General features: G+C 42.0%; 2 protein-coding genes across 3 annotated transcripts in view; both read right to left on the bottom strand.

The window, feature by feature from the left end:
• PSPC1 (paraspeckle component 1) overlaps positions 1-20,598 on the bottom strand; it is a 592,911-nt gene that overhangs the window by 134,869 nt on the left and 437,444 nt on the right. The gene's annotated exons all lie outside the window — the stretch shown is intronic.
• ARHGAP20 (Rho GTPase activating protein 20) overlaps positions 1-20,598 on the bottom strand; it is a 53,351-nt gene that overhangs the window by 29,893 nt on the left and 2,860 nt on the right. Inside the window, exon 2 of the mRNA XM_026070513.1 lies at positions 2,336-2,506. Coding sequence (XP_025926298.1) covers positions 2,336-2,506 — 171 coding nt within the window. The remainder of the gene's footprint in view (positions 1-2,335; positions 2,507-20,598) is intronic.

Below are 20,598 nucleotides of genomic sequence, written 5' to 3'. Positions count from 1 at the left end.
TTTCAATGGGAGCAATGCCAATTCATTTCAGCAGGAGCTCAGCACCCTACAGGAGTTCATCCAGCAAGCTCAGAGGACGTGAAGTACTTGTTGCTCTCTAGAAAAAACTCTTACCCATTTGCTGATCATATGAAGTCTAACTATAAATGAGCTCCCTTTGTACAGTGACTGGCTACCTACAGCTGAGCCAACACATGTGTTACAAAGTTAAGGGATTCCACAGAGTAGTATTTTTTCAAGCAAAAAAGAAGTCTCTTAGGCACATATATGCCCCAAATCGAACAATTACTTAACACAAATTTTTAGCACCTTCACAGGGAGTAATTCTGAAGGTAAGTCAGATTCAACTGCATCATTAACTCAGTCTAGATATTATCTTGGTGACCTGCTGCCTTGACTCTGCATCAGCTATTCAAAAGTCAGTAATAATCAATAGTTCCTGCTGAATAGCAATGCACACCACTCAGATTTTCCCTCTAGGAATCAGCAATGGTATTTTATTATGTGATATCTTTCAAAAATGCTGATTTTTAAATAGTATTCATTAGTGACAGCTCTGATGCTTTAACTGCTGACAGGGCAGCTGTAGGGAGAACAACCCAATCAGTTCTTCAAAATACACAAAGTAATATCATTCAAAATGCTCTTTTTACCATTTTTAGCAAAGACTTGTTTCTCCCCCCTTTTTTCACATGCAGAAGCACAATTTGTTCTGCCTTTTTTGGAAATTGCAGACTCTCCTCCACGTTAAATCAAGTGCTGTAAGAGACATTATTACTCCCTGGGAACGAGACTTTGGAGTGGTTACACAGAGTGGTGCTTTCCTATGCAAATAGTCCCACTGGATCCCAATCAGACCTGCAGTAATGTACAGCTCAGCCTGGGGCTGTAACATTGCTTTTGCTCAGCGTGCTGACCAGGGCTCCTAGAGGGAGGGATTCATCTCACCTGACTTTACTCTTCTAAAATTCAGGAGTTTATGCATAAGCTAGCCAGGCTATGCCCCCTTTATAGTCAGTGGACAAAGTAAGAGACCTCTCCAGAAAGTGGCTCTCCTCACCCACCCTTGACACCTTTTTAGGACAAGGTGAGTTGCCCTACAGCAAGGTCCTGGTTTTTCTCTCAGTGGCTATAAAGGGAGGCTAGAAAACTAATCAGATGTAAATATCTAATGTTTGAAAGCTTAAATTAGGTGAGGCAAGTCCCACCCTAAAGCCAGACACAAACATAAATAAATATAGTAACAATACTACTACTGCTGATAAAATAGCAGAATTTCACCAAACGTAAAGATCCTTCTGTTCACACATCACCAGTAGTGGAACATGTTTTGGGTAAAATATCCTCTCTGTTGTCACACCACAYACATAAAGTGAAGGAGTTCAGCTGGGGAGGTTATGTTTACTGTGTGTGATTCAAATGGACACAGCTCAGATTTCTACAGAAAACATGGATTTATACTGGCTTTTCCCAGTAGCCTCTGAGACAGTTGCTTAAGCAAAAAGACACATTGTAAAAGCCCAGGATTCACACTGAGATTACCCACCCTGTGAAACCACAAACACTGTGCCTAACAGAGAATGAAGCCACACCTGAATTTTTTATTATTTCCCCTTAACCCATAACAGCAAGTGAAAGCACCCTCTAAAATTGCCTTAAACCACAAATGCTGCATGAAGCTGGCATGCTAGACACAGCTTGTAAATCTGATTTAATTGTGAATGGTAGAGTGAATAATCAGAGCTCAGCAGCAAGCCTGATTACACACGAACACCACCCAGACTGCTCAGCACTGCTTCCCTTCCCCTTCCTCATGCTCCCCCTGTACAGCCTACAGAAATAGTCACTGTGGTACTGCTTGCAATCTCTATTTCTATATATACAGCTCCTCTGCATTGGAATGTATCAAAGCAGCTTCCAGACAAGCGGTAGAGCCCGTAACCTCCTGTGACGCAGCCAGCCATGGTACATATACTCCATGGGCCGACGATGATCTGGCTAAACCAGAACGGCCAGTTCAAGGCAGCAGAAAGGGGACAGTTCAACACTGAAAAGTCTTTTCTATGACACTTGCGTTCCCAAGGTAGGAAATATTATAAAACTCAGACTACCTGCTACTGCTGTAATACGTTGCAGCCTGGACTTCCTATATGGGCTACGGGGTTTTCAAAAGCACTGATGGAAGTCAGGCACCTAACTTCAATTGGCCAGATAAAAAGCCTACCTATGATTTAGGAAAAATTTGTTTCTGAAAAAGCATTAAGGAAGTCCGTATTATGCTCTGCTGAGAAGAAGGGCTGCTGTATGGAAGTATTGCCTGGGATGCCATACTCACTTGGACTTGGCAACAACCAGAAGGTCTGTGAAAAGGAAAAGGTGTCGTTCCTGGGTTTGCAGGCCTGTCTTCAGCTGCACATGGCCATCGAGGATAAACATTCTGTTGTGGCACATAAAGGACTGCACAAGGGGACATGCCTCTGGGCTGATGGGGGAGAAACAGCCTTCCCTGCAAAAAGAAATAAAAGAAAGCAAATCAGCCAGTTGTCAGTGAGCAAGAACCAGGCAGCAACTTCCCACACCCAATGCAAAAGGCAATTTATTTGGCCACATTTTAGTAAAAGGTTAGAGGGACACTGAATATAATTCAACATTTTGATTCCAACTCAAAATCTTTTAGTGACTTTCTTCACTGAATCTGTTACAACCCAAGCACACAGATAGCTTTTAGCAAATGACAATAATGTATTACAGCCCCCTCCATTTTGTCTATTTGCATTTGTCTCCATTTGTATTGATTCTTAGAGAAAATACTGCACCTTTTGTAGGCTCTCCATAAAGACAGAGGACACATGCATGATGAAGAGATATCTGCATGCCCCACTTTGTCAGAAGGGGACTTGTACTCAGGGTTAAGAGCAATTTATAAAATTTATTCAGAACCAAAGACAAACATAAGTGCAACTGAACCTTGCTAGAGACAGACCATGTGCTAGAAGCAACACAGGAAAAGGCTGCTCAGCCTCTCTCTTGAGGCACACATCTTGCAAGCACTGAAGTCAGCTCCTGTGGCATGGCTGGGTTGAGTGCTTGGAGCAGGGCTGTGCTGGTATGTGGCTGTGGCGTGCACGAGCTGCTGGATCATCCAAATCTGGGGTTACAGGAGGCAGCAAGTGAGCAGAGACTGCTGGGGCCAATGCTGGTGACTGTATTATATGCCCAGCACAAACCAGACCATCCCGTCCTGCAGTGGAGACAAGAAGCTGCTGTGTTTCTACAATTCTTCTTCCCCTCAGCTTCCCGAGACATGTAATGTGTGCCTTGTGGCTCTTGTATATATGAAGGTTTTGGCCTGTGACTCATGGGGTGAAGAAACGTGGCCAGTCCTGGCGTATGGACTAAACTACAAAAATTTGACAGCTTGTGTCTAACATTATTTCATTAGCCAGGTCTTAATTATTTCCTCCTTGCACTTATCATCCTCATCACAGCCTTATTACAAGATACCATTTTAAAGGTCCTGCCAAGGTAGTATTTTAAGTCTTCAAGATCATTGGAGTCAGCTTGTCAACACTTTCTAAATACAGACTTACGTTTATAGATACATTCAGGCTCTCCTGGAAGATGCTGATCTTTTCTAAGGAGGTACCGAGTAGATCGCAGTCAGCAGGAGTTATGGTTACTGATACTAGAGACAGGATTCCCTCAGTCCCTCCTTATCTAACTGTTCTGCATGATATAAAATAGTTAAATCATTACTGAAACAGAAATGACAGATTTTCTCTAGCATGATGGTCAGCTCACTTACCAGACGGGATATTCCTACTTTCTGATCCTTGCTCTAGCAAATGTCTATCTATACTGAGCAGAACTGAATGACTGGGAGGGTCTGAAGGGAGCACACTCCTCCCCTAGGACTTTCTAGAAGACGGTTGTAGGGCAGGCTCTCCCTTTGGAAAGCCAGAGATGTGGGTTCAAATTCTCCCAGACAGATGAGAGAACTGGACGTGGTCTCCTATAGCCTAAGTGTACCTTGACTAATGAGCTTCTGAATTAAAACCAGGACCCACCAGCACCTTTTCTAGCGATTCTGTATAAGCAGCTTTCCAATTATTTGCTTTCCCTAAGGGTGTCTCCAAATGAAACATTTCCTTTAGGTTGAATGGATGTTGTATTCAGCTCAAAATTTTTTTTTTTTTTTGAAATGTATTTACTTAGTTATTTTTTCCTGAGTAAAAAAGAAAAACGAAGATAAAATTTGGCTGCATCTTCCCTCTCTACTCATTTTTTAGGTCAGCAACTGAGCTGGAAAATCCATTTTTTGCACAGTCTTACCAAATTTCTCAGAAGGTGGTGGGTATCTGACAAGGTCTAATTGTCCTCAGGTCCACAGTCCTGTTGCCATTTCAGAGAAGGCAAGGCACAAAGGGCTTGATTCTCAGAGAACTTCCTCCTTTTGCCCCCACTGACTCCTGCACAAGCAACTCTGGACAAGATAATCATCTCATGCTGTGTGACTTATAATTTCTCTACCAATAAAGCAAATAGGGCAAAGAAAGACTGAATGAACAGCTGCAAGATTATAGTTTATTCCTGTTCCCACTGGAATGGATGACAAACTTCTAATGACTTTGCTGGGAGAGGAAACATACCTATAAAATGAGAGTCACAAAACACGTGGRAGAGACGTCAAAGACAACAAGAGAGCAGACAAAATCTTCACTGAACGTTACAAACCTTCCTGCATCTAACTTAGAGCCTACTGATTCTCCACCCTCCTCTCCATGTGTAGCCCTTTGATGCCTGTGGCTGGATTACTCAGTTGATTTAGGAAACCCTGACAGCTGGCRGAGAAGGGATAAGCTCTGAGATTGGCCAATATTAGCAGGACACACTTTCACTGATCCCTAAGGAGCCAATGAGGATCTCCACCTGTTGAAGAGATCCCCTTTTTGGCCTTGGTTTCCTTGTTCTGGCTGGGAGCCTGAATTTCTGAAAGAATTCCTCAAATTAATTGGAAGTTTCCCTCTTGTCTTTAATTACCTATCTCTTCAGGCAAGAGAGAAAGGAGGAGGAATGACTTTCAGAATGAATAATTCAAACTTAAAGTTATTTGATCTTTCCTAAGCAGCAGGGGTGCTCAGGAGTGTGGGGGTTAAAGCAGAAAGAGGAGTTTTGGACCAGTACAATAGGGTGAATATGCTATGTGGCCAGCAACATGAGTAGGGGGAAACAGCAAGCACCTCTCCTACCCTTCCATTTTTGCATAACTGGGAGTTCACCAATTCACCAGTTCATCAATGGCTGATTGGTACTGGGGATTCAATTCCATGAACTCCCTACCAGCACTCGACACAGAAACATCTCAGGAATGATGACCAATAAGTGAAACCCATGCATGGCCTTTACCTCAAGGTTAAGTGGAGGAAATAGCCACTTCTATTCGAACCCAGTATCAACAATGGTTAGAACAAAATCTTTCACATTTTATTGCTATCACCAAATCAGTGGAAACATTTATAAAATCATACTGCAGGGCCTGCCCCTAGTGATGTCCCTGTAGGTTCAGGCCCATATGTCTCCACCTCAATTTGATCATTCTTGTTTGTACATTTTCTACATCCTGATTTGTCAGTCTGGGAACTTCACAAATTAAACTAAGCAAAATCTGTTTCATTCAGGTAAGCAAAGGAAGGTCCAGCAGGTTTATTAATGCCAGTAGAGGTCAAGCAAAATGAAGTTGGCTTTAGAACAGGAAGATGTAACAACATAAATCAGTTATTTGAATGAAGTCTGCCTTTTGATCCACTGCACTCTACACATCTCTGTCATCTGAACTCTAATAAGCACTTTCACATGCTTTAATAGAGTTTACCTGATAACTTTCATCAAAAAAAGATGCGACAATCTTTTCTTCCTTTGAAACAAAGTTAAAAAAATCAAAGCCATTAATTCAACCAGAACCTGCTAAAGCCCCATGACTAAGTAACATGGGAGAAAATTAACCAATAGTGACAAATATGTCTTTTGGAAAGTACATTTTCATCCTCATAATTAATGTTCTATTGTTACAAGACATAAATGAAACTGAAATTTTGTTACACTGAAGAAAATGCAGATCAGCTATACCCTCAGGCCTGGGGATTTATATGAGAGAGGTAATTTTGAATTTCAGTTTTTAATGGCTCACTGATTTTTCAGGCTATTAAATAGGACTTATTTTGAAAAGTGCTAAGCACTCAAATACTCTTTGAAAATTCCTTTTAATAAAGTAATGCAAAAATCAGTACTTAAGCCAATGTGATTTTTGATATGATAAAAAAAAAACTCAGTCAGTGATATAGGACCTTCTCTACCTTTTCTGTGTTCCCTAAAAGTCATTCTACGATTAAGATATAAATAAAAGCCACAAAATAACAGTCACCTTTCCAGTTTGGCAGAAAAAAGCCATCATTCTTGCTTCTTGAGAAAAAGGAACTGTGAACTGAATTTTGAAAGATGGATATCCTGCAAAGTGAACAGTCATGTTCCATTTTGTGTAGAAGCAACGCTAATACTAAGATTGAGATGGCACGGCCATTGTAACTCTCTATTCTCAAGTGCATATTTCTTTCTGAAAATACTAATTTTGAGTCTGAAGTTTCCATGCATGGTTTTAACCAAGAAGTTAATTCTGTAATTTGGAGACATGTACAGAACTATTTTTGAGTTTTTCAGGCATAGATTAAAATCACTGTATTGGCTGAGATCAGTAGAAAGATGATTTGAGTTTTTCTTCTGGCATTTTCACAGCCTAGATTTTACCTCTATTATTTTTCAAATTATCAGAATAGACATCTGTACAGAGTGATTTAAAAGAGCTCTTCAATTTTGTAGGTGTAACATGTGAAGTTGAAAGCTATCAGCAGTCAGCCAAACATTGGAAAATACATCCCCAATGCATTCATCATGAAAGCAAACACATCAGTACTCACTTCATCAATGCTGTATTTACTAGAAACCATGAAAGCACAAATAATACATGTTCTTCCTGCTGCAGAGCCTCCTTGGGGTTTTTGAGTAAAACAGGTATCTTAATGGTGTGATCCCCAAGATGTTTATTTTAATCCTCATTGCAATGGAGATGTTAGCTTTAATGACTATTTGTAGTGAAAACAACGAAAGAAATTAGTATACTCTTCAAAAGAGAGTCTAACAGCCCATGTTAATTTGTTACTAAGTCCATGATCCAAATGTCATTTATGCCAATGGGAAGCTTTGCACTGGTTTCAGTGAATGATGATTTAAGCCTATCTATGATTTAGATTAAACTATAAGATGCCTCAGAGGAACAATCTGTTCCAAGGTACCTAGGCTGACATGACCTACTGCAGGTATCTCAGCTAAATAACATCCTTCTCATGCTCTATCCTAAAACTCATTATGCCGTTTTGGTTATTGTTTTCTGCAGGCACTTCCCTCTGCTGATGATATCTGCTGCAACCACAGAAGTCAATTTCCTCTAATGATGCAGGCACCAACACTCACTGCATGACCGGGATTTATTGAAATAAAATACTTTGCTCGTTAATCGCTGAAGCCCTTCACAAAGAGGTAGGTGAGAAAAGCAGAGCAGTAAAATTAATTAGCAGAGCAGTAAAATGGCAACTATTCAAAAGGCTGAAGCCTGAGTCAAGCCCAGCTGCAAGAGAGGCTGCGTGCGCTCTCCGACAAACACTAACACGTATAATATACCTTTCCAAATTGTTATCACAGAGAACAACCTAGCCTAACCTCATTTCACGCATAGGTACCATAAGCAAAAATATTACATAGTTGCGCCAATGCTGAAGCCCATGTAAGGACCAAGCAGTTTCTTCCAGTTCTGCGCCTACACACGTGGAGCATGCAGCTTATGGCACACACAAGCCTTGTTGTGGCTACAACGGCCACCGAGCAGAGCACACGGCAACAGTCCTAGCAATGTTCAGGGGCCATAGGCTTATTTTGTATATCTCAAAGACCAGTTTAGGATGGCTCTGGGGAACCAGCAATTTATCTTTAGGAAAAATAAAACAAATAAACTTTGAACTTCAGTGGCTCTCAGCAAAGCATTTACTTTAGTACCAGTGAGTCAACACATTGGGTTAGAGCAACCCACTGAGAGAAGCAGAAGCTATTCACACCCTTTCAAGGCTAGTGAAAACAGCAGCTATCTGCACAGTAAGAAATGTCTACAGCCCAGCCTACATTATGATTTTTTCCCAAAATGGGCATATCTGTCAGGGATGACATCCAATTTGTGACCAGCAGAGATACCCCTAAAAGCAATCCTGATCTAGAAAAGTCAAGCTCTTGTCATTTTGTCAGCTGAGCCTTGGAAATCTTTTACCCTAATTGGAAATCAGGTAACAATATTTGCATTTGCGTTCTATGCCTCTTTTTTCAGACCCTTCAGCTCACAAAAGTTCGCGTGAGAAGTAACTTCAACGTCAACTTAATAAAAACTTGCATCATATTTTTGCTAATGAGTCAGGCACTGTTCACTGGGGCTTAGAAGCCAAGATGGTTTACTGCTGGAAATCCTTTAATGCATAGACATATAACTCATATCATGTGGCTAGAGGGTATTTTGCATTCAGGTTATCAAACTTACTAAGGTATTGAGAACAACTCTTTAGTCARTCAAAAGAAAATCACTCCAGTTTGGACTGCAGCCCTGTCTCCCCTGAGATAAGTGGGGAAAAATAACCAAACCTGTAACACAGCAGTGACTACTAATCCACGTTCCATGGCTGTTTATATGTACTCAATTGCAATGTTAATATTTCAATACCTCAACACTTATCTCATTTTATCATAATTGATAGTTTAGACATGTCTTGCACTCATATTCTGACCAACCTGACAATATCATGATAACAGATCATTACTTTATGGGTGTGAAAAAAGAAGAGTGAGAAATTAAACAAAAGAAGAGCATTTCTTGTACACTAAAAACAAATCACTGTTTTGGGGAGTGAACACAAGACAACGGAGATGGTCCTGCTCATGCTCCTGATGACTTGAATTTCTGTCATGCTGATAGCTCATTAAAGTAATTGTCTTGAAAAACCTCACTCCCCATATTAGAAAGCCTGGGGGAAGATACAATTGCTTTACACACAGCAGATGTATTTCTGAAACTTATCAGCAAGAAACTGTCTTTGAAGAATTGTTGTGGGTTAATCAAAGCCCAGCTTAGGTACTTTCTCATTTGCTCAAACCAGCTGAAGAAACAAATTAGATGGTAAGGGTCAGAAACTGGGAAATATTACATGGTTTTGCACACTAATGATATCTAGCTGGAGAAATCTGTGTGACATGGCTTCTGGCTTGGCACAGATTCACACACCATTTACGGTTGGAGTAAGATGCTGAAAATGCAGATGCTGACAGCTAGGCCTGTTCCCATTAGCTGCTCTGCCCGGCTGGTCCTGTCCCCACTAGCCATTTGGCAAGGCTACAGCAAGATTCCCTGGCTTCAAGGCTGAGCACTCGCAGCTCCTCTCGCCATGAGTGAGGCTCACCCACATGGAACGATCTGCAGGCTCAGAGCCCTGTTTAGACAGTCAGATTAAAAAAAAAAAAAAATTTACATTTTTAAGGGCGCTAACTGCTCACTGCTGTCACTGCCTCTTAGCCAAGACCAGCAGTACTCAGTTAGTCATCCACATGTTCATTATCTTTGGTGCTTTTTCCCACTTCAGCTTTTCATGATTTGGAATATGCATTTCATCTAAGATTATGCAGCACTTTATTATAATAAATAATAATTATGCCTGGAGGGTGAAAGTAAGCACAAAAAGGATTAGTTTTTAGATAGTGTTTTCCAGGAAGATGCTAGGTAAGATCAGGCTAAATTACTATGCTGTTGTAATCTGAAACGGACTATTTATAGAAGGGGCTTGGATAGATGAGCCTAAAACTCTTTTAATCGTATGGAGAGTCAACTTGATCCCTGCTATGGCTAAGGGAGCTTCTTTCCGAAGATGTTGGGCATGTTTGCTTTCAGTTACCTATGGTAAATCTTACATAGCTGAAGCAGCACTTTATGAAAACAGTGCAGCATTCCAAAAATAGCAAGTCTGTTTTGTGCAGCACTCCATTAAAGTTTCCTAAGTCATCACTGTCATGGACAGTAGCTTTTGTACAATGAAACAAAAGAGGTTTGCTCTGTATTTTTAACAGCATTAGTTTTTTTTCTGACTGTTAAAATGCCTACTACTACTTGATAAGCGTGTTTCACTGACTGCAGTTTCTTTTTTCAAGTAACACACTTGCACAAATAAGAGCCAGTCACCTCTCACCCCCTGTGTTTTCCTTTACGGACTATGGCTGTGGCTCTCACAGAAAGCCCTCTGCCACATGCACAGCCTGGACCCTGTTTCCAGCCTCTAGCACAGGACTATCCTCACTCTATCTGTGCAAGCAGCTGGACCCGAGCAAGGTGCAACAGAAAGTACTGCACTCAAGCTAATATAATAAGTCCCAACAGGATCGCAGAGAGTTTGGATCAAAATATCATCCCCCTACCTTGCAGGACAGGCAGGGCAATCACAAGCCTGGACAGAGGAAGGCAGATGAGTATTAATAGTATGTGGGAGCAAGTTTTACTCAGATAGATAAGTCTACATTTTAGGGGAGCAATCAGGGCTATCACTTTTATTTAGGTAATCACTAAAATCACTCTCTGCTTCTAAAACTCACTGGAGTGGGTCAGGTTCCATAATATGCATTTATTTATTACCAGTACTAGCATATACATTTTAATTCAAAATATATTGAGAAAATATTTCAACTTAAATAATTGTATGATTTTAAAAGTAGATTTGTATTTGAAATCATCTTTGCATGATGTCAAAATCTTATTAAAAGCAATTAAAATGATTATGATGAATCAACATGGTTTACACCAATGTTTAAGGTGTCAGGGCATACAGGCATCTATTTTTTTGTAGTCTTCCAAAAATCAGTAAATAATTAAGACTTTCAATAGAATACCACATAGCCTTTAGGGTAACATGCATTATTTACAACACCACCACAAAAATCTCCATACATTTCAGAATGGAAGCTTGGCAGCTTGACTGAAAACAAAATGCACTTAAGTAATTTCTACATTTCTACATAGCCAAAAGGACAACATTCTCTGAAGAGCAAATATGTACGACAGTGTGGTGGCTGGAGACAGGAAACATGCTTGAGGTTTGGTTTCCTTCCAAGGTTTTTTGTTTTGTTTTAACAAACAGCTGCAAGGTGTTTACTCTGAAAATTTAGCACAAAGGCAAAATTCTCTATTGGTATAAATTAGTATCACACATTTCAGATGTATTTTGCCTATTTCCACCAGAAAAGAATTTAGCACAAGTTATTTAAACCCTACCAAAATGCACTTTCAGTGTGGGTGTTCTCCAGTCCTGCTATACAGCTTTGTTAGTGATCAACAAGTCCAAGAGGTTTTAATGGGGGGAAAAGTTTAGGAGAGGACATATTCAGAAGTCATATTCTTGCAGAAGTCAATAAAATCTTTCCTGGCCTTTCGAAGAATTGATCCTCTGTTCCCCACTGCAGTTCCCATTCACTTTTACTGAGTGACATAGCAGCACCACTTTGAGTTGCACTGCCATTACAGGTGCACCATTCCAGGCATTATTTACCTAGACAAAGATTTCTTTGTTCCTTCCCTTTCCTTGTCACCAAAAACTGACCTTTGGGGGGAGAGGGGGGAAGGAGGGGAAGGATGAAAAGAGGCTAAAGAAAAGGCCAGAACTTAACACCCCATCTCACCACCACTTAGTAGTGCCATTCTGCATAGCGGTTTTATGGGCTTTTTGGAGCTTCTCATGGTCTACAAGGAGTCCAAAGGCAGAGGCCACCTTTGCCAGTTCCACATTGGCTCTTTCCCACTCATTCCCAGGGGCACAAGCGGGAGCACTCTGGGATCCCAGCTTCACCCGACCCCCCTAGAAGCATCCAGCATTATTTTAGTGGACTGGAGGGATGAGGTTTCTGTCTTAATTTTTTGTGATGCAGCAATCACATTTGGGACATTGAAAGGCTTAGCTCAATTCAACTGATTTTGAGTTACCTCAGGGACAAAATTAGCCCTTCCTGCAAAAATGAGTTTCAAATGTCTTCTTGCAAACTAAATTACCAGGGTTCAAACAATGCAGGTCAGGTAATTGCCAGAAATTCTGGGTTAACAAAAATAGCCAGCACATGCTGCAGATCTCTGCAGCAACAGGTCTTTCCAAACTAAGGTGCACATGAGGTGAAAAACTTGGTGTGGGAATCTTTAGAAATCCCTCCTGGCCTATCATTTACAGCTGATAGGGAGCTCGTGCATAAATATCCGCCTACCCTATTGTCTGCACCTACATGTTACACAAGACTGTAGAAAGGCAGAAATAAGGCACTTGTGTGCCTGAATCCTTTTAACAGGGAAACACAGTAGTTTCTAGGTGACTGCTCAGAGGTTTATTGCTTGCCAGTCACCTCACACAATTATCACGTAATACCAGGTGGGCTGCTCATGGTCTCTCAAAGTCTCCTTGCTCAACACTCATTCTCCTTTCACCTCTGATTTTCCCATTCTTCAAGAAATAATTCAGCAAGGCTGTTCTCCTCAACTCATGCCACATGGGTATAGTCTGCACTTAGGCAGCAATGACTTTTATGAAAAACAAATGCATTGAAAACAGTGGAAGACTTAAAAAATCTGGCCAGGGAAAACAAACGTAAATTCTATCAGCTGCTAATTTGGGTGACCTTTTGTATGATTCCCTCTTTTCAGGAGAAAATTTACTGATTATAAACAAAGTAATCACATATAAACTGACCTATAAAGAGCTGCAAATACTGCTGCTAAAAGGCAAGCCCCTTCACCATGCTTTATCCTCACACAAGCTGCAGCTCTCATTGAAGCCTATGGGTGTTCAGCCTTGACTGCAAACCCACAGTTGAGAGACTCTGGTGTAAATTGAGGAGTCCGTTGAAGACTTCAGTGGAGGATCTGGCCAGCCCTTGCATTGGCTTAAGCCCCTAATGACCATTTCCATATGGGGAACGACTGATACAGGCTCTGGATCTGCAGCATCCCATGGAAGACAGGATTGTCACTTCACTGCACCTGTCCCCAGCTGTAACAGGAACAAATCTGTCTTTCGTTTGCCTCAAGGGCTTTAAACCATATTTTGATACTAGTACTACAGCAAAGGAATTATCCTATTACAGTGAAGAGATTATTTGATATGCCCGCTGTTGCCAGCTATTGCAGGGGTGATGACCCGGATTCCTTATGAACAGCCAGCAGACAAATTAGTTTCAGCCATATGCACCTGTTTGCTCCCTTAAAACTGACTGCCTTCATATTCAACAAATCTCTGTGCAAAACTCCTCAGACAGGCTAGTCAGAGGCTGCTATTCCACCTGTGATCTGAGCTGGGGAAGAAAGCTGTTACAGGGATCCCCACATCCCTGCACCTGATCGTAATTACTTCATGCAAGTGAAGTGGATACAGGCAAGTTGGCTGCAAAGAACGGGAGTCTGGAGAGGGGGAAAGCACAAGAGCCCTTTACTTGATGACATTTTTCTTCCATCTTTATCAGACCCTTTGATTTACCAGAAGAGCTTGTCCCTATCCGATTAGTGACTTCCCTGTAAAAATGCACATCACACTTGACACACTACCTGCCAGGAAACCTGTTCTGCTCTTGGACAGCAAAACTGAGGGGAATGCGTGTGAGGCTGCTCTTAATCAGAGGGGCTCAGCAACAGACCGTGTTTCCAGAGGAGTGCTGACAAACGGGATGCACTCCAAAATCCCTGTCTTGCACACAATTTTACTACAAGTGAGGGAAATAAAGTGGGTGAAAACACCTCAGCTCTGATTATTCATTCAGATGAGGATCTTCACCACAAGAGGCAGAGAAAGCATTTCTGCATTTTATGAATAATCCTGAATTATGAATAATCCATGAAGACCCAGGATGCCCTTAGGATGTGCTTAGATACCCAGACCCACCAAATGCAATCTGTGTTCAATACACAGGCTCCCTACAGAGGACACGGGGATCCAAACCAACACGCTCATCTTAGTGCATACAACCACTTTGAGCTAGGTGACAGGAAAGGCTGAACATGGATGCATCAGCGGGTGGCACACAAAAATAATCCTGAATAATCCTGGCAGGTTTTTCCCCTGCCAGGTAAGTGCTATTACCATTCAGCTACAGAGCCAAGCTCCCTCCTGTGAACATAAACTTTTTGGCCCCAGGAATACTGCATGCCTTTCTGCACAGTGGCCCAGCTTCAACAGTGGGAGAGAGAAGAAAGTCTCCACTCCAGACATCCTCTGCTTTATTAGTTGTAACACTTTTCTGGGATATGGAAAATTAGTTGTCGGAGGAGGCAGAGAACTGAACCCGGGTGACCCATTTCCATCAAAAGCACACTAACTTATAGGCCAGCAGTATCTCAAAGAGCAGTAGTGGTGTGTGGGGCCCTTCAGGAGCAGGCTAGAAATGACCTAGCATAGCTTACATGAAGCTTGCTAGATGGCACAGACCTTGGTTGCAACACTGACCAGGTCTCTCCCCACTAAAATACCCAATGACCTAGATTCCCTCCTACCTCAGCTCTGCTATTGTGTATTTGGAAACCACTGCCCTAAACAATTATGAAAAAAAACACTCCAGAAAAGTGGACTGAGCCAGTGGTTTAAAAGAGAGCAACATTTGCAACTGCTTTTGTGAGACTCTTGCCCTGGGCAGGACAGGTTAAATAGGGTCTGAGGGCTACTAGATCGAGCTTCTCAGGGGTTCGGTTTTCTGATATAGACCTGTTTTCAGCGCCGTCAATAGAAATACTGTACTGCAATGTGCAAAAGCAGAACTGTAGATATTTGGGGAGCTTTCTTGTCAGTAGGAAGGTACCTAAAGAACAGAGGCACTTGAGAGGTCTGGTAGCCACTGAGATGATGCTTTTTGAGTCACAGATTTTAGATTCAGGTACCTAAATTCTTCCCACGTCTTGCTCTTGGGGTTTATTATACTTTATTGGATCTAGCCCCTGGTACTCAAACACTTAAGACATGAGCACAAAAGAAATCTAAAGATGGACTGTTATACCTGTGGTGTGACTAAAGCTCCTCCCAAGCAGTTTTCTGTGCCATGAGGAAGCAATGCCATATCAGTCAGGAGAGTGCAATGCGTGTTTAATCCTGGCCCTTGTCAAGGATGAGAGCACCAAAGGCTGCACATCAGCCTGCACACCATCAGAGGCTTTCTGCTTGTTTACACTAGACAAATGACCACTAGGAACTCCGACCGAGTTGGGCCTGTGATTTCCTCAGGTATGCTGCTGCCCAAACTGCTTGGCCAGACTGTCATTTGGCAGAGATTTTATTGTCTAAAATCAGGGATACACTATGGCTGGACAAAGGCTGTATGTTGCCAAACTTCAAGGCCTGATCCAGAAAGCCCCCCCAAAAGGGCTTAATCCAAAAGTACATGAGGACAGCGAGACATCTGGACAACCCGAGCTCTGAACTCATCCTGATGAGAAGCAGCGTGGGGCTGCTTTTGTCTTAAAACTATCACAGCTCTATCCAAAGGGGAATCGGCTTAAAGGACTAGTGTTAAACAATTAGTCATTTATTGCAAAATTAATCATTCATTTAAACTCCAGTCTCTCCAAAACCCTGCTTCCAAGCCTTCCTTCTTTTTACCTCTAGTCCTTTTCTTTTAACAAAAAGGGCAGCATATCTCTAAGTCTGAGAGTCTCAGCTCATTTCAATCTCCAGATGTACAAACATCGCTATAAGCCAGTTTGTATGTAATAAATGAAGAACTGATGTGTTTTATCAAAAACGAACATATGCACACATACAGGCACATGTTCACACACAAAACAAAACAAAACAACACAGCAGGAGGACAGGAATGCCAATCTCTGAGTTAAAAGGCCATTTGAAGCCTCAAAAAGTTCACTTTGTTCCTTGTTAACAGTTAATAAAATTTTATCCCCAACTATTACTACATAAAACTAACTTTTGTGTTCAAGCACATGGTTTAAGGAAACAATACTCCAGTGTCATAATTAACTTAAATCAAGCATGAATTAGAAATACTATAAAAATCACAACCTGCACAGTATTATTATATTTTAATTATGAGCAGTTACATCAAAAGGAAGAGCACTTTGATACAAAATACTTTTGTCTTTTTAAGATTTTCCACTATTTTAATGCAAATTTATATTTCCTTGCCTTATATATAGAAACATGATATACTGAGAGGAGAAATCTGGGGAAATTCTGATACAGAGATTTATGCCCATGCAGATTAAGGATAAAAWGTTAAATCATCAAAACTTTTCATGAAACTTAAAATTTCAGAAAAAAAAAAGATAAGAAATGTTGAGGTTGAATAAGCATGATTTAAAAACTGAATCCAGAAGTGAAAGACATTTCATTTGCTTCGCTGGCTGAGACTTTAGGAACAGAATCTTCCCTTCATCTTGATGACTAGGAACTTAATTTCTAATGAAACTGTGACTTTTATAACCACGTGACTCCTGGAGCCGGAGCATTAATGGAAAAAACTACCAAATATCACAAGTGAAGATAAAATCGAAACACTGCCAGTAGTTAGATCTTCCCATTCGGGCATCCTATTTTATGTTTTTCGCACCTTTTCTGCCTTTCATGAAATGGCTCTTCTATATTCTTGAGTATATTTGAAGTCTCTTTGACAAGCGACTCTAAAACTAAGAATGTAGAATACAGGACTACCTCTCGAATGCTGCTAGCTTGATTTTTACCTGGGGAAACGCTTTGACAATCTCGACAGCCATTACACTTTTCACGAGAAATCACGAGCCCCACAGCTGCAGAAAGACTGCCTCTGCGAGCTCTCTCCCACTGCACGCATCCTCCTAAAGGCAAACTAAGGAGATTAAGAGCCTTAATCACTTGTGACCACGTCATTTGGGTGGCCGAGGGTGCTGGGCCGGGGGTGGGGGGGATTTAGAGATGTTTTTTCAGTTGTGAACGTGTCTGCCTACTGTTAACTACCCTGCCACACTTTTGCCTCCGCACCAGTTGCTCAGGGAGGCCAGATTAAGTATTTCTCTCTGTGGGGCTTCCCCATTCCTGGCAGCTCAGGATACAACAGCGTATTTGAGATCTCATTTGGGCCAGGATAGTACCTTACACTATCACTACTACTTACARTATGTGGCGTTTATCCCATAGGCGTTTCACGGTGGCAGGTGGCTCTAAGTGTCCCTCTCTGCGTCCGCAGAGGCGCAGGAGGTGGCGCAGGGGCGAGCGCCCTCAGCCCTGCTCCGCAGGGACCCCCATTTTATGCACCAGGTGCCGGGGCGGCCGGTGGCAGCAGCACCACGCAGCRACCCCTGAAGCGCGGCCTCTGTTCACTCGAGAGACACGTCTGCCTTCGAGGCCTTAGACCTTCCCGCAGCGTCACTTTGAAAGCGTCTCGTCACCGGTTAGCCTCACCCTCCACCTCCATTTTGCAGTCGCCAAAAGACCGCCTCCTCCCCAAATGTGATGCCTTCCTTTTAAATGAAAAGTGTTCAGGACAGTGTTTCGCCATGCTGCCTCCTGTCCCACTTGTGAGCCCTCTCTCCCCATGCCACTGCTAGTGGTTGTGTATAACCTCTTTGGAGATGAAAACCCACACTGAGTGGGGTTGCCCACAGGCACGTGCGCGCGTGCACACACAAAGTGGCGGGCATCGTTCTACCTCGTCCCCCACCAGATTTAGCCGCCAGGGCAGGAGGGATTTCACTGTCTGCCTCGCACGACAGCATGGCAGTGCCTGGGGCGAGGAGGGGCGTGCGGGGGGCACAGCTGCCCCCAGCCAGGCACGTGCCACCGTTGGCCCCGGCCGAGGGCCCCGCTCTCCCCCGACGGATTTCATTGTGGCGACCGGGGGCTGCGTGGGGACAGTAACTGCTAAGTGCTGTGTAAAACCTGGGCTAAAAGGTGGTCCCTGCACTTCAGATCTCACAGTCTTTTTCTGTGGGGCGGTGCTCAGCCGCTCGCCAGAGTCACCACCCTGCCGCCACCGCGGGCACGGACACAGCGATGGTGCCGACCTGCCACGCCGCCGCCGGGGCAGCGGGGCAGGCCCAAGGCAGGGCCCCGGTCAGCCGCCGCGGACGGGGACGGCCCAAACCGGAGCGCCCTGGGCCTGCGTGTTTGTCTGGGCCTCCCTACGTGGCAGCTGCTAAAAAAAATTACTTTGGGATGCGGCGGGGTCGAAGGCACTCCACATGTGATGGCAAAGGGAGCAGGATGAAGCCTTCTGTAATATCCGTGCAAGGTGGTAAGTATGCCCAAACAAGCATGCCTCGCAAAAATTATTCTGCTAGGCAAAATTATTTGCTGCCATGGAAACTAGTGAAGAACGAGCAAAATGATTACAACTGAAATATGTACTTAACAAGTCAGCTATTCACAATGAACTTTTATTCCCTTCCTCTCTACAATCGGATTTGGCTAAAACACCAAATACTCGTCTTCTCTGTGAAAAAGAGACAGTTAAAGCCTTCTGGCRATTTACATTTATTAAAAATCTCTATATTTTTCTTCATGCAGTCACATAGCTTGGATCATCCACATACCTTCTGACTAAAACCTTGCAAACACAATGCCCGAGATTTTGGGAACACTTTGTATTTGACTAGAGCCAAGTGGAATATATTACTAGATTACACATATGATCTTTGTTATCATCTGGGATATTTAGCACTTGGCATTGGACCCTTCACAGATAACATGCCAGAATCATTTACTGTGAATTAGGAAAAGAGCGAGCAGCCTCTCCATGAAGAGTGGAACTCTCATTCTATTTACAGGAGAAGAAGAAATCCCTTAGATATTTCTGAAATCCTCTCTTTTTACCTTAACACCTTCAACTGTAAAATCCAAACAATACAAGGTCTGGGGTTGTTCTCTTAGGTATTTCCTTCCAAGGTTCATTAAAGATTTCTTCATAAAACCTTCTAAAAATGATGCTTGATTTTTTTTTAAACAACTCTTCCTTCTAGCTTGCACCAAATATAATATCATCAACATACAACACTGTAATACAGAATGATTTCATTACTGACATTTTAATAACTTTAGTAAGCAGAGAAGCATCTTTATAAATGGTCATGAAGACTCAGGAATATGAAAGTTTATCAATAAGTTTCAGCATGTAAAAACTGCACAAACTTCTAAAAATATCACTCTCAAAGACCTGGTGAAGTGTGCATTATGAAAAGGGAAACTGCCAGTGACAGCAATACAGAATTTGGCTGGCTCTGTGAGGTATCCTAGATCAGGAAAGAAGTCCATCTACACAAAGCAGAAACTTGGTAACTTGTGCTTTGTCACATAGGAAAATTGTTTTGAGAGACAGCAGAGCAATTTGGCTTGAAACAAGTCTTTAATACTATATACCGGTTATGTTGAGATGACAAGACATGATGCTTAAATCATCACCTCAGCGATTTCTGTTTCAAGCACATAATTTTTGTTGCATTGAAGTATATCATTAAAGAAGTTGTGCAGTTTTCATTAAAGGGCACCAAGAAAAAACAGGAGGAAAATTATAACTGCACAACAGCTCCACAGCCAAATATAACTAACCTAAACCCTTTGCCGATTTCATACATATTAACAGAGTTAATTCTCAAACGTTTTTTCTGTATCAAATATCAGCCAAAAAAATATCAAAACCTTACTTTTTCAATGTATCTCTCGAATAACTTTGCTTCCAAAAAGCACATCTGAAGATGTGAAACAGTGCTTACATGCTTATCCATCACTACTTTGTGAGGAAAGATAAACTGTAGTGAGAAAAGGAAGAGAAGCAAAAATAGGAGGCAAAAAGTAGTCTGCATATTTTCATCTGTTGGAAGTAAGGACCCAAATTCCACTATAATATCCTATGTAAATCAGAAGCAATTCCTCTGCTCTCCACAGTTACACTCAAGTGAGACAGGCATAACAGCAACAACATGGTTACACATCTGTACAACACCACCATACTATACCCAGTCATCTTAGAATTCTTCTGTAGGCCAAATATTTGTAATTGCTGTTATATGACCTACATGCCATGGCAAGATTCATAAGAAAGGTTTAATTTTTTTTTTAATCAAATGATATAGCTGGGAAAAAAAAACATGCTTCAAAGCACACAAGACCTCCTTCAGATTTGCTTCTATTTCAGGACTGAAGAAGAGCACGAGAGCACAAGTGTGTCTGCTTTTTCCAGCTAGATCAATTTGTCTAGTAAAAGATACTACATCTCCCTGCAAATCTTGTCTCACTTACTTACATCCTTATCCCATCACAGCTACAGCAACACTACCATTAAAAAAAACACAATCCTCTGAGTGCTGAAATAGCCATCTCCAGATGTCACAATGGTTTCTTCGAACAAATACTATTAAATTGCCCAAAGGTAGGTCCGCCTGAAATGGCTTCCTCCACATTTTATGAAGGTGCCCTGTATATAATCCAAGGGCACCTGACATATAAAGTGCTACAAAAATACAAACTG

The sequence above is a fragment of the Apteryx rowi genome, unplaced genomic scaffold (assembly GCF_003343035.1).
Source record: "Apteryx rowi isolate R43461 unplaced genomic scaffold, aptRow1 scaffold_311, whole genome shotgun sequence".
NCBI classification, from domain to species: Eukaryota; Metazoa; Chordata; class Aves; order Apterygiformes; family Apterygidae; genus Apteryx; species Apteryx rowi.
This window is presented reverse-complemented; position numbering and strand designations above follow the sequence as displayed.